The sequence below is a fragment of the Lipotes vexillifer genome, unplaced genomic scaffold, assembly GCF_000442215.2.
Source record: "Lipotes vexillifer unplaced genomic scaffold, Lipotes_vexillifer_v1.1 scaffold168, whole genome shotgun sequence".
Lineage (NCBI taxonomy): Eukaryota > Metazoa > Chordata > Mammalia > Artiodactyla > Lipotidae > Lipotes > Lipotes vexillifer.
In genome coordinates, this window is record NW_006773947.1 from 4,419,898 (window position 1) to 4,435,187 (window position 15,290).

At 39.4% G+C, this 15,290-nt stretch overlaps 1 protein-coding gene across 1 annotated transcript in view; it reads right to left on the reverse strand.

Moving 5' to 3' along the window:
* Window positions 1-496: 496 nt before the first annotated feature.
* COLEC12 (collectin subfamily member 12) overlaps window positions 497-15,290 on the reverse strand; it is a 44,389-nt gene continuing 29,595 nt past the window's right edge. The window contains exons 7-8 of the mRNA XM_007448617.1: window positions 8,722-8,867; window positions 497-1,102 (exon numbers count right to left, since the gene is read on the reverse strand). Coding sequence (XP_007448679.1) covers window positions 1,083-1,102; window positions 8,722-8,867 — 166 coding nt within the window. The 3' untranslated portion in view covers window positions 497-1,082. The remainder of the gene's footprint in view (window positions 1,103-8,721; window positions 8,868-15,290) is intronic.

Sequence of the window (15,290 nt, forward strand, 5' to 3'; positions counted from 1 at the left end):
AAACTTTCCAGGTAGTGTATAGCTGTCCCCATCTTTCTAGCATCTCTGCCTTTGGCCGATGTGATGCCATACTTTCCTGACATTTAATATCAGCTCTGGTATGGGTCTGATACCAAGTATATTCATACCTCAGCCATAAAACAGGACCTTCTAGACAGCCAGATTCAGGTGCTCTGCCCTTCCCAACAGATGCCTCTCCACCACCCCTGACTCCGCCAAAATGAAGTAAAAGCACATCCTGAGTTGACCACTTCCTCTGAGCCTGGCAGACACACAGCAAGAGTCTTGGCTGGTGATGGGCTTGATGCATGGCCCACTTGACTGAGCCACATATATGCTCAGGCTTGACCTACACTGGCAAAATCTGCAAGGACACTTCTTAGACATTTCAAGTGATTGATTCCTCTGAGGAAATGATACATTAAAAAATATACATATACACACATATTTAATTATTTTTTTAAACCACAACTGAAAAAAATCCTTTGCCACTGTGTAGAATTAAATCTGACAAGAAACCCTATGAGTTTTTATTAGTACCATTATTGTTTTCTTTGGCTTCGTGTACTATATTGGTAAAATAACAAAAAAAAAGAAAAAAATTGTAAAAAGGCAAATATTTTGTACAAAAATACAAAGTTTTAAAAGCTCTTTAAGTATATTTCATATTGTTACTAAAAGTTGACCTATATATCTGCATATTTTTCCTACATGTGGGATTTTAGAAATGTAAGGTACTGTTTACACAGTATACGTTTTCAGTTCTTCCTAAATCTCAACAACCAATGATAATCTTTTTTCTGATTGGAGCATTCCATACTCTGGAAGACATGATTTGCATAACTGTACGATTACTGGCTGAGAAAAATCTATGTGATTCAGTCCATTTGCATACTGAAAATCAATTTTTGTTCCCAAGTCCTTAAGTAATGGCAGATGGTAAAGAACGCTGGCTGTCAATTTTTCAGTAATTGGTTTTCAGTGCTTTTTTTCAATCTGGTGAGAAGGTGATGCAATGAGGAAGAAGTATCTTTTGCCTTTGAGAACTGTCCGAAAATTTGCTCTTATTATATCACAGTCCATTATAACGCAGGTGATAGTACTAAAAGAAAGGAAAAAGGATGGGTGTTAGTTTTTCTTAAAGAACAATGTTAATGTATAATTCAGAAAAGGAACATGTGTTTTTATAGGAAACATTCCAAATACATCGTTCAATAATTATTTTTTCAAATAAATGCCTAGAAATTCTTAGATTAAATAAAAGGTAAAATTCACTTTGAAAGAGCCTATTCTGGGGAATCCTAGTCCCAACTCAAATCCCAAATGGCCAAAGAAGGCTAACAGATGACAAATCTGGGTCACTTGTCACCGTCTACTGTAATCTCTTGTTGAGATATTTGTGTTCTTTTCCTGAAACTGACCAGGATGGGAGTTCCTTACGTGTCTGGAGACCTCTAGCACTTGGATGAGTGCTTGACACACTAGAGGTTTTCAATACATGACTGTTGAATGGATAAATGCATAATTTGTGCCCCAGTTACTGTCAAAAATAATTTGAGCAAAATATATTTTTGTCATCAACTTTGTTTTTAAAAATTGAGATAAAATTGACATATAACATATTAGTTTCAAGTGTACATGATTCCAAATTTGTATATATTTCAAAACGATCACCACAGTAAGACTAGTTAACGTCCACTACCACATGTAGTTATAATTTTGCTGTTGTTGTTGTGATGAGAATTTTTAAGATTTACTCTTTTAGCAACTTTCAGATATATAACAGGATTATTAACTATAGTCACCATGGTGTACATGACATTACATTACCATGCCTTATTCATTTTATAACTAGATGTTTATACCTTTTGAGCCCCTTCACCCATTTTGTACACCCCACCACTCTCCGCCTCTGGCAACCACCTGTTTTCTGTATCTGTGAGTTCCATTTTTTTTTTTAAGGTTTCATATAAGTGCCATCATATGGTGTCTGTCTCTGTCTGACTTATTTCACTTAGCATAATGCCCTCAAGGTTAATCCATGTTGTCACAAATGGCAATATTTCATTCTTTTTTATGGCTGAATAATAATATTCCATTGTATTTGTATACTGCATTTTCTTTACCCATTCATCTATTAATGGACCCTTAGATTGCTTCCATATTGTAAATAATGCTATTATAAATAATGCTCCAATGAACATAAGGGTACATATATATTTTCAAGTTAATGTTTTTGTTTCTTCAGATGAATACCTAGAAGTGGAATTGCTGGATCATATGGTAGTTCTATTATATTTTTAATTTCTTGAGGAACCTCCATACTGTTTTGCCATAGTGGCTGCACCAATTTACATTCCCACCAACAGTGCATAAGTGTTCCCTTTTCTCCACATCCTCGCCAACACTTGTTATTTCTTGTCTTTTCTATAATGACCATTTTGACAGGTGTGAGGTAATATCTCATTGTGGTTTTCATTTGCATTTGCTTGATGATTAGGGATGTTGAGTAGCTTTTCATGTACCTGTTGGCCATCTGTATGTCTTCTTTGGAAAAATGTCTGTTCAGGTTTTATGCCCATTTTTCAATGGGATTGTTTGGTGTTTTGCTATTGAGTTGTGTGAATTTTTCATATATTTGGGATATTAGCACCTTATCAGTTCTATGATTTGCAGATATTTTTTCCCATTCAGTAAGCCGACTTTTCATTTGTTGATGGTTTTCTTTGCTTTGCAGAAGCTTTATAGTTTGATGTAGTCACACTTGCTTATTTTTGCTTTTGTTGTCAGATCCAAAAAATCATTGCCAAGATCAATGTCAAGGAGATTATCACCTATGTTTTCTTCCAGGAATTTTATGGTTTCAGGTCTTACATTTGAGTCTTTCATCCATTTTGAGCTTATTTTTGTGTATGGTATAAGAGAGTGGTCCAGTCTCATTCTTTTGCATGTGGCTGTCCAGTTTTCTCAAGAGCATTTATTGAAGAGATTGTCCTCTCCCCACTGTATATTCTTGGCTCCTTTATCATAAGTTAGTTGACCAACAATCCATATGCATGGATTTATTTCTGGGTTATATATTCTGTTTCACTGATCTATGTATCTGTTTTTATGCCACTACCACACTGTATTGAACCCTGTAGCTTTGTAATATAGTTTGAAATCAGGGACTGTGTCTCTCTTTGCTCTTTGTTCTCAAGATTACTTTGGCTATTTGGGGTCTTTCGTGGTTCCATACAAATTTTAGGATTGTTTGTTCTATTTCTGTGAAAAATGCCATAGGAATTTTTCTAGGGATTGCATTGGATCTGTAGATTGCTTGGGATAGTATGGACATTTTAACAATATTCTTCCAATCCATGAGCACAGAATATCTTTCTGTTTATTTGGGTCTTCTTCAGTTTCTTTCATCAATGTCTTATAGTTTTCAGTGTACAGGTCTTTCACCTCCTTGGGTAAATTTATTCCTGGGTATTTTTTCCTTTTTGATGCAATTGCAAATGGTATTGTTTCCCTAATTTCTCTTTCTGATAGTTTGTTATAGTGTATGGAAACACAACATATTTTTGTATATTGATTTTTGTGTCCTGCAACTTTACAGAATTCATTTATTCTAACACTTTTTTTTGGTGGAGCCATTAGGGTTTTCTATATATAAAATATCACGTTACCTGCAAATAGCGACAGTTTTACTTCTTCCTTTCTGATTTGGATGCCTTTTTTTTTTTTTTTTTTTCACCTAATTGCTCTGGCTAGGATTTCCAATACTATGCTGAATAAAAGTGGTGAGAGTGGGCATCCTTGTCTTGTTCCTGATCTTAGAACAAAAGTATTCAGCTTTTCACCATTGAGTATGATGTTAGTTGTGGGCTTGTCACAGACCCTCTATAGGGAGTTTCCCTCTACAGGGAATCCATTTGAGAGTTTTTTTTTTTTTTTTTTTTTTATCATAAATGAACACTGAATTTTGTCAAATGCTTTTCTGCATCTATTGAGATTATATATGATTTTTTTATTTCATTCTGTTAATGTAGTGTATCTCATTGATTGATTTGTGGATGTTAAACCATCCTTATATCCCTGGAATAAATCCCACTTGATCATGGCGTATAATTCTTTTACTGTATTGTTGAATTCGGTTTGCTAATATTTTGTTGAGGATTTTTACGTCTATAGTTCATCAAGGATATTGGCCTGTAATTTTCTTTTCTTGTAATGTCCTTGTCTGGCTTTGGTATCAGGGTAATGCTGGCCTCATAAAATGAGTTTGGAAGTGTTTCCTCCTCTTCTATTTTTTGGAAACTTTGAGAAGGATCGGCATTAATTTTTCTTTAAACGTTTGGTAGAATTCACTAATGAAGCCATCTGGCCCTGGACTTTTGTTTATTGGGAGGTTTTTGATTACTTATTCAATCTCTTTACTAGTAACTGGTCTGTTCAGATTTTTTTATTTCTTCATGATTCATTTCTTCATAGATGGTATGTTTCTAGGAATTTATTTCTCATAGGTTGTCCAATTTGTTGGTGTATAATTGTTCATAGTGATCTTTGTATTTCTGTGATACCGGTTATAGTGTCTCCTCTCTCATTTCTGATTGCATATATTTAAGCCCATATTTTTTTCTTGGTAAATCTAGCTAAAAGTTTGCCGATTTTGTTTATCTTTCAAATACCAGCTCTATCATTAATCTTTTCTATTATCTTTTTAGTCTCTATTTCATTTATTTCCACTCTGATCTTTATTTCCTTCCTTCAACTAACTTTGGGCTTCATTTGTTCTTTTTCTAGTTCCTTGAGGGGTAAGGTTAGGTTGTTTATCTGAGATCTTTTTTTCTTGATACAGGATGTATTGCTATGAACCTCCCTCCTGGAACTGCTTTGCTACATCCCATAAGTCTTGGTATGTTGCATTTTCATTTGTCTCACTATATTTTTTACTTCCTTTTTGATTTCTTCCTTGACCCACTGGTTGTTCAGTAGCATGTTGTTTAATCTCCTCATATTTGTGATTTTTCCAGTTTTCTTCTTGTGATTGATTGAAGCCATATCAAGCATCTTTTCCACTCACAATGGTATGAGGCTAGAAATCAATCTTCTTAAATCTATTGAGGTTTTTTTTTGTGGCCTAACATGATATATTCCGGAGAATGTTCCATGTGCACTTGAGAAGAATGTGTATTCTGTTGCTTTTGGATGGGATTTTTTCTATCAGTTAGGTCCACCTGATCTAATGTGCCATTTAAGGCCAATGTTTCCTTATTGATTTTTTTGGTCTGGATGATCTATTCACTGATGAAAGTGGGGTACTAATACTGTACTGCTATTTCTCCCTTTAGGTCTGTCGATATTTGCTTTTTTTACTTAGGTGCTCCTATGTTGGGTGCATAAATATTTACAAATGTTATATACTCTTGTTGGATTGATTCCTTTATCACTATGTAATGACCTTCTTTGTCTCTTATTCCAGTCTTTGTTTTAAAGTCTATTATGTCTGATATAAATATAGCTACCCCATCTTGCTCTGGGTTTCCATTTGCATGGAATATCTTTTTACATCTTCACTTTCAGTCTGTGTGTATCCTTCATCTGAAGTGAGTCTCTTGTAGGCAGCATATAGACGGGTCTTGTATTTTTATCCATTCAGCCATTCTATGTCTTTTGACTGGAGAATGTAGTCCATTTATGTTTAAAATAATTATTAAAAGATATGTATTACTTGCCATTTTGTTAATTGTTTTCTGGCTGTTTTGTAGTTCCTCTGTTTCTTCTTCTCTTGCTCTCTTCCTTTGTGACTTGATGATTTTCTGTAGTGGTAGGCTTAGATTCCTTTCTATTTACCTTTTATGTATCTACTATAGGTTTTTGCATTATGGTTATCATGAGGCTTACATACAACAATTTATATTTATAATAGTCTATTTTAATAAAACTTAAGTTTGAATGCATTCTAAAACTGTGTTTTTACTCCCTGCCCCCACACCATTTTATGTTTTTGATGTCACAATTTATATCTTTTAATCTTGTGTATCCCTTAACAAATCATTGTAGTTATAGTTATTTTGATTACTTTTGTCTGTTAACCTTCATACCAGCTTTATAAGTGTTAATCCACTACCTTTACAACATTAGAGTATTCTGAATTTTACTATATATATGTAAAGGTAAATATATTTTGACCTTTACCAGTGAGATTTATACTTTCATATGTTTCCCTGTTTTTAATTAGCACCCTTTCTTTTAAGTGTAAAGAAGCCTCTTTAACATTTTTGTAAGGCTGGTCTAGTGGTGGTGAACTCCTTTAGGTTTTGCTTGTCTGGAAAACTCTCTCTTTCAATTCTGAAGGATAACTTTGCTGGGTAGCGTATTCTTAACTGGAAGTTTTTTTCTTTGAAAACTTTTAATAAAACCATTCCACTCCCTTTTGGCTTGCCAAGTTTCTGCTGAAAAATCAGCTGACAGTCCATAGGCGTTCCCTTGTATGTAACAAAGTTATTTTTCTCTTGCTGCTTTTAAGATTCTCTCCTTGTCTTTAACTTCTGACATTTTAATTATAAAGTGTCTTGGTGTGGGTCTCTTTGGGTTCCTCCTATTTGGAACTCTGGGTTTCCTGGGCTTGGATGTCTGTTTCCTTCCCAAGTTTAGGGAAGTTTTCAGCCATTATTTCTTCAAGAAGTTTCTGCCCCTTTACCCCTCTTTTCTCCTTCTGGGCCCCTATAATGTGAATGTTGGACCACCTCACATTGTCTCATAAGTACCTTAAACTATCTTCACGTTTTTTCATTCTTTTTTCTTTTTGCTTCTCCACTGGGTGTGTTCCACTGCCCTGCTTTTGAGCTCACTGATCCTTTCTTCTGCTTCATCTAGTCTGCTATTGAACCCTACTAGTATATATTTTCCAGTTATTGTATTCTTCAGCTCTGTAACTTCTATTTGGTACTTTCTTATATTTTCTATCTCTTTATTGAAGTTCTAACTGTGTTCATCTATTCTTCTCCCAAGTTCAGTGTGAGCATCTTTATAACTATGATTTTGAACCTTTTAATAGGTACATCACTTATCTCCATTAAGGACTTTTTATAAGGTTTTATCTTGTTCTTTCATTCAGAACATATGTATCTTTCTTCATTTTGCTTGACTCTCTGTGTTGTCAACTAGATAAAACAACCCTCTTTCCCAATCTTGAGGGAGTGGCATCTTGTAGGAATGAACCTTATCTTTCAACCCTGCCCTAGCTCTTGCTTGTCCTTCAAACCACTGTGATTGTTCAAGCAGCCTTTTTTATTTTTAGTGGCTCCTAGCATTTGAGTGTGCCAAGACCTGTCAGTGCCCCAAAGGGGAAGATCTCAGTCAGCAACTAGAGTCTTGCTGATTAGAAACTAGACCTTCAGGCAGCAGCTTTTAAAGTATGCAAATATTTATAGTCTTGTGGGACTGAAAGGTATGTCCCACTGGCCACCAGAACTGGGTGACCTAGAAGTGTCTCCTGCACAGTTTTTGCAAAAATCAGGGTGCCAGACAAGTGTACAAGCTCCATCCTGGGAGCTACCTGCACCCTGTCATGAGGCAGAGGGAGGTCACAAAGATGGCATCCACCAGCCTTTGTCCCTGGAGGGCACCTCAGTAGGTCCCTAGATGAGCCAAACCAGAAGCCTACCCCTCTTGCTGAAGCTCCAGGACAAGCAAATAGGCCTCTTTCACAGAAATACTGGGGGTATGATTCAGTTTGCTGTCTGCACAGTCCCCTGGGGATAGCAGCTGGCCAAGAATGATTTGTTTGTTATAGTCTCATGGGACCCAGGAATGCAAGCTCACTGGCCACTAGAGCCAGGAGATCAAGGGGTGTTCCCTGGGTGGCAGCTGCAAAAAACTGGGCATCAGACATGTGTAAAAGCTCCCCTTGGGGTGATACTGGTGCTGTGGAGCACAGCAGAGGGACAGCACAAAGATAGTGCCTGCCCTTCAAGGTCTCCCACCAACTTTCAAAATAAAGACTTTATGAGATAGAATTACATAATATTCACAAGGTTGTATAGTTTAGAACTATCTAATATTTTAGAACATGTTCATCACCCCTAAAAGAAACCCATACCTATTACCATTCACCCCCATTTCCTCCTTCCTCCACCACAAACTTTCAAATCTAGTTCTGCTGAAGAAAACTAAGATGCTATGTCCTGAAGAGGGTCATGTATTTAATGAAACTTTGCATAAGTACCTTTTGAAATGAAAAAAAGAATCTCCAAATGCCTCTTAGGCTTATGAGCTTAGAAGGAGGCGGGGAAACTATATCCCTACATTATCTAGCACAGCATCTGGCCCATAGTAAATGCTCAATAAATACATGTGGAATTGAATGCTTGGCCACCTGAATTATCCGTGCATGGAACTCTATGAAAAAGACTTAATACTGGTGCCATATGTTAAATAACAATTGACTGACAATATTATAGGGTAATGACCTAGGCCTTTTAGTCTAATATTTATTGAGTACTTCCTCTACATTAGGCACATTTATTAACTTATTTACGTCCTCACAACAAACCCATTAAGAAGATACTATTATTTCCCTGAGGTTAATAGCTTGCCCAGCTAGTAAATGGCAGAACCAGGACTGGAACCCGATTACCGAGCCTACATTCAGATCCCTTATACTCATCACCTCTTGCCCTTTAATAAGATATAAGCTCAGCGGCTCTCTCTTAAATCCCCTCTGCTGCTTACCTGTCTCTCTGTCTTTTTCGCAAATGAAGTTATTGATGTCCTCACATTGGAAGTCGTTCCACTGCCCAGCATAAATCAGCCCAGCACAGTCTTCTCCAGGCCCATGGCCATGACCCCAGTTATCTGGCTGTCCAGCTTTCCAATTTCTTTTAAGAAAACAGAAATCAAGTATTATTTGCAAAGTCACAGAGAAGTTTTCTTTACCCAAGAGCAGCAGAGAAATGTAAAAAACAAAACCAAGGCCCGTCATTTGTCCGGGAATGAAAATGCACTGTTTAAAAAGCTGTGCACACTCTGATTCAGAATAAGCAGCTGTTTTGCAGAGCACTGTGTTATGCAGCATCTCCCTGCAGGCTTGTTATCATTGCCACAGTGCAATCAGCTCACTGAGGCTGCTTCATCACATTGCTGAGAGAGTAAATCTGTCTCCAACACAGTTAGATGAATGACAGCTTTCTAACGTGCACTGGAATGCTGACTGCTGGGCATGTGGGTGTATATCTGTGTGTGAATGTATATGCATTCTGAGGACCACACACACGCACACACACACACACACACATTCTTGGAAGAACCCAGAGAGATCCTCGTACGTTCTGATATCTTGTCTCTAACAAGTCAGAGTCAGGCAGAGAGAGCGAAAGACGCTTGATATACACTTACAAGAACCTACAATTATAAACACTTGGTTATGGTTTTCTGGCTAAGTTGTAGACAGTTAATTGCTATAGAAAGAAATAGTAATTTATTCTTACTGAAAATGACTTATACATCTCACTGCCTTTTTTGGGAGAGAGATTAAAGTCTTTAAAACAAGTTTTCTTTAGGATGAGCTCATTTGGGGCTTAACTTGCATGCTGCTGCTCAAAGCACCCCTTTGCCAACGTTTGCTGTTCCTGACTCCATTTCCAAGCAATAAATTAGATGTGCTTCCAAGACTCAAAACTTGAAAGACTACGTTTTCTCTGAGAACCAGGTCTTTGCACAGAAGCTTGTGGTTACCTCCTAAGAGGACAAGCTTGCCTCGTGCGGAGGGTCCGAAAAAACATCTGCAGCAGGAAGTGCTTCTCATAAACGATGACTCATTACCCAACCAGCATCATCTAATAATAACTCACTCTGGTCCACGCTTCATGTTCGTATCAGGGTGGCTGCGGCTTTGGCCGCTAGAGAGAAATCTTCCACTGTACAGACCCTGATAGCAGGAGAAAGTTCTACAGCAAAGAAACACTTCTCACTACTAAGATTTTCCTTTTCTGAGGCCAGGCTCTTACCAGGGTCACCTGGGGACAGAGCCCATGTTGTCCTCCTTCTTTCGACGACAAGACCAGCAAAAATCAGGGCGATGGGAAAGGAGAGTTGAAATTTACAGTTAAAGGGTGTAACAAGGTAGTGTGGACTCCCCCAAGCCAACTGTATATTTTGGGATATTTTATAAAATGAAGTGAACTCAAATAAATCTACTGATGAAGAGATAATTTAGAAGAAACCATCAACTGGTGAGAGTAAATGTGGGACGATACTCAGGTGGAAGTCAGAAATAGTCATTCGTTAACTCATTCATTCGACAGATATTCACAGAGCACCAACTATGTGCCAGGGATAAATAATGCTAGCTGACGGCAACACGGCACTGTGGAGAATAGAGTCCCAGCCCTCTCAGAACTTATATCACAGGCAAGAAACAAATAATGTAAAACCCTCAGACTGTCACAGTGATGCCAGAAAGAGATGAAGTTGGAAGGAAACTTTCAGGCAAGCTTTTTTGTGTGTGTTTCCACCTTGCAGGACCCTCCCGGAAATGTCAACAATGCCTGGGCAGTTTGATGTTGTTGGTGTACACATTGTTCATTTCTGTAGTTATACAAGGGCGTTCCATTCCAATTTTGTTTATCAAATTTGAGACTGTGATTCTCGATGCATACTGACAGGACATTTAATATTCTTTATCTCCCAGTTAGTTGGGAAATTGCGTAAATAGGAATTCTGATAGATCTGTTTAATATTTTCCCCTTGTATTTCCTTGCCCTTTTGAGTAGAAAAAAGGGATTTACAGATGAGACAAAAAGAGAACTGCTTGATAAGAAAGGAGATTGTCTATATCACCATCCTCCATTCTTTTTTTCCAGGTCACTGGAATTCTTCACATGCAGTGCTTAAAGCAATCCTTCAGGACTAAAGGTAGAAGGTGGCTGTGAGTGGAGTGACTCAGGTGGGACCAGCATGGATGTGCGGTGGAGTAGCCTGAAGCCAGGCTGCAGGCGGAATTTGTCTCGAAGACTAAGTCTCACAGCATCTCTTTGGAAAAGCTAAAATCACATGGAATGGTTTGTGGCAAATCCCCCCAGTCTGCATGCTTGTAATAGAGCAGAACGTGTCAGATAAATAGAATGTATATATTTTGGAGAAGAATTTCAGCTTAAATGTTGCCTAAACCTCATTCATAGGTAGATTCTGGAAAGAAGAATGGCTGAAACCTGGGCGCCAGATCCTTGAATGCTACGTTATAACATACACGTCACAGAAGTGGTTGGGTAGCAACGTGTGTTTGTACTTGGACGCCGTATTCTGAGTACACTGGGGACCATGGAAGCATCTGGACTCCCTCTTCCATGGAGCTGGAATCATTGCAAGCACCTCAGCCAGTGGGTGTGAAGCACCCCCCAGGATTCTGGGTTTATACTAATGGAGGTAGAGCACAAATGCACAATTTTGGGAACAGCCCCTTCCAACCCTCACAACTTAGTATTTCTCATCAACCACAAGATTGACTGAGCCTTCGTGGCCAAGAAACTTCTGCTGGTAAGAGCCTGGCCTCAAAACAGGAAAATCTTAGTAGTGAGAAGTGTTTATTTGCTGTAGAATTTTCTCCCGCTATAGAGGTCTGAACAGTGGAAGATTTCTCTCTAGTAGCCAAAGCCAGTGCCACTGATAGAAACATGAGGCATGACCAGAGCGAGTGAGTATTGAAGTAGATGATGCCAAAGGTTCCCTTCTGGTCCTTACCATTCTATGGTTCTGTATTCTAAAAATGTAGTATATAATATTACATGTAGCCATCTGTGTGGACAGAAGGGCAACCCATGTTTTGTCTTTGCAGTGCAGAGATGAAAGCTGTTACTCGTAACTTGACAGCATGCTCCCGTTAAATGATATCCTGTGCAGGGGACCAAGAAATGGACAAGAGGAAGAGAGGAGCTTCAAGTGTGTTTTGGGAGACTCTCAGGAAGCACAGCACATCTCTGGTGATCTAAGGTGGGCAACTGCAAGCAGCGTGGGCAGGAAAGGCCTATCAAAGGCTCCCTTACAGTTCTGCTTTGAGCAAGTGGGCAGAGTCTCCATCCCATGTGTGTTTGGCTGCCCCGTGCCTACCGGGCAGTCCCCATTGACAGTGATGACCTTTGCCAAATGACACACCGGCATTTATTCCATCAAGAGTAGAAAGACCAGCTTGACATGCTCCTGATTTCACTGGTCTTCTCCCTGGTTTGTCTGTTTTCTATTTCATTGCTTTCCAGTCATTATTATTTCCTTCCTTTTGCTTTGCTTTGGGATTAATTTGCATTTCTTCTTCTACCCTCATAAAGGAGAAGCTTAGATCATTAATTTTCAACTTTAAAATATTTTTCTAATATAAGCATTTTAAATCTATAAATGCCCCTCTATATACTGTTTTAGCTGCATCTCACAGATTTTGATATGTTTTCATTGTCTTTGAAACGTTTGCAAATTTCCTTTGTGATTTCTCCTTTGCCCCATGGGTTATTTAGAAGTGTGTCTTTAATTTCCAAATATTTGGTGATCTTTTTGTTATTGATTTCTAATTCAATTTTGTTTTGGTGAGAGAACATACACTACATAATTCCAGCGCTTTTAAATTTATGGAAACTTGTTTGATGACCCAGCCCATAGTTGATCTTGGTGAACATACCATACGCACTTGAAAAGAATGTGTATTTGTAGTTGTTGGGTGAAAAGTCCCATAAATATCAATGAAGTCAAGTTAGTTGATAGTGTCTGCTTTATCCCTCTTGGTTTTTCTATCTCTCCAATACTTGTTCTATTAATTACTGAGAGGAGAGCATTGAAACCTCCTTTGAAGCCCCGCTTTTCACTGTATCCACATTTAGGGTCAGAGCGTCTGTCTTCTTGATTGTGACAGGGTCCTGGAAATCAGACTGTTTTTACATGAGTAGAAGAACAGTACCTCTCACTCGTATTGTGCCCCAAACTCCAGAAAAGATCCTCCAAACCAGCACAGAGGCTGGGTCATGGTGGACACTCCAGGATAATTCACTGAATGTTATCATGGGACTGTGGGCCAGTGGATCCCAATGTCCAGTCAGAGGACTGGTGCTGGGCAAGAATGAAGTTCTCACAGGTCTGTGGTGAAAAGAGAAAAATGAGGACAACTCTGTGTGTATGTGTGATGGCCAACTGTCTTTTCTTGGTTTTATTCTTGTTGTTTTCGTGCTGAGATTTGTTGATAGGTGATTTTTTTTTTTACCTGTGCTGTGTAGCATGTGGGATCCTAGTTCCCTGACCAGGGATTGAAGCCGTGCCCCCCTGCATTGGAAGTGTGGAGTCTTAACCACTGGACCGCCAGGGAAGTCCCCGTTGATAGGTGATTTTTAAAACCCATGTCCTTAGTTGGGCAACTAAAATCTTGGCAACACGAGTCAGCCCTCCAGTCTTTCTCTTGGAATTGTATTGGCGTGTGGACCCAAAGCATTTGGAAACCTGTCCTGGGGACCATCCTGAGACATCACAGATTGCTTCTCATGCCATCCTTTTCCCTAATCGTCGTAAGATTTAGTGAGTCAGGTCATATGTTTCATGGGAAATAAACCTCCGTTCAATTCCACATGTGCCCTAAGCTTCTGGCATCCAATCCACATCACCATTGCTTTTTGTCTGTTTATTCCAGCACTGTCTTTCTCAACCAGCTCTCAGTATAAAAATGGAGTGGAGGCAAGAGGCAGAGGAGAGAACCTTTTATCCCTTGTCTGTTTCCTCTTTAACAGTCCCCTCAGCAGCCTGAAATAATTTCACAAGGGGTGTGTGTGTGTGTGCGTGTTGGAGAGAAAGGATAAGAGTAAAGTAGGGAGACTGACTTCTTCTGTAACCTGGACAAAGTATGGGGAGGTGCCAGGTCCAGAAACCACTGTGGGTGGCAGGGGAAAGAGAAGTGGATGGACCAGGCTTGGAGGCCACAGAAGCAAAGAGGAGGAGGGTACAGGTGAGTCTGAGTCGATGGAGAGGTACTTGGGGAGCTGTATCGTGCTGGGAGACCCCTGAGAGCCTACAGCCCCATCCCCAGGCCACGGCAGGGAACATTCTTCTTGTCTTCACAAACCTGTCGTGAGTGTGTGTGGCATCTCCTTCAGGACATGGTATAATCCATAACTGCTAGGAAGTGTTATCCTGCGATTAGTGACTGGTATGAAAATGATGACAGTGATGACAATAGGAGTAATAATTCTTGAGCACTTCCCATGGGCTCAACGTCCTCAATGTTTGATATATATTATCTCATTTAATTTTCACAATACTGACATCGGTCCTTCTGGAATCTTCATTTCTAGATGAGGGCATGGAGATTCCACACAGCTGAGTAACTTGCACAAGGTCACGAGCTGTTGAGTGCTGGGTCCGGACCTGGAACCCAGATCTTATTGACTCTAGGGCAGGTACTCTCTCCCCTCGCTACACTAGCTCTTTTTCTAGTTTGTACTGTGTTTATTATTATATGTCAAGTTAAATTAGCCTTTGGCTATTGAGGCCTCATAATATGTCTGCCTAATTTATTCTTGCTTTTAAAATGTGATTCCCGGGGACAAAGTGAGAGAATGGCATGGACATATATACACTACCAAACGTAAAATAGGTAGCCAGTGGGAAGCAGCCGCATAGCACAGGGAGATCAGCTCGGTGCTTTGTGACCACCTAGAGAGGTGGGATAGGGAGGGTGGGAGGGAGACGCAAGAGGGAGGGGATATGGGGATGTATGTATATGTACAGGTGATTCACTTTGTTATAGAGCAGAAACTAACACACCATTGTAAAGCCATTATACTCCGGTAAAGACGTTAAAAAAACAAAAAATGTGATCCTGGGGTTTTTTACATGTCTATGTATTCCTTTGGGTGGAAAACCAGAAGCACAGTCTGGGCTGTGGCTGGGAACAGAGCTCCCAGGAAGGTGCCCGGGGACGTGAGCCTTCTCAGGTTCCCAGGTACCAATTCTGGCGCTCTCCTCCCAAATCACATAGTTCCTGCTGGAGCCTGGGAGAGACGAGGAAACTTCCACCTTGGGAGAGCTGGCATAGGCCGCACTGTTCTGTTCCCTCTCAGTCCATTCCATGTGGGCCAGTCCAGTTTCTGCTTAGAGGAGGGCTTCAGATCGAATTTCTTAGTGAGTCTAACCCAGACCTTTTTCGTATTTATGGTTATGAGAAAAGTGGAGGGGACTGAGGTGTTTTGGGGGTTTTTTTTTCCAGCTCCCCACTGACTCCCTTAAAAAAAAAAGATCCTGGCACTCTAGACTGTCAGTCACAAATTTCTCTTTCC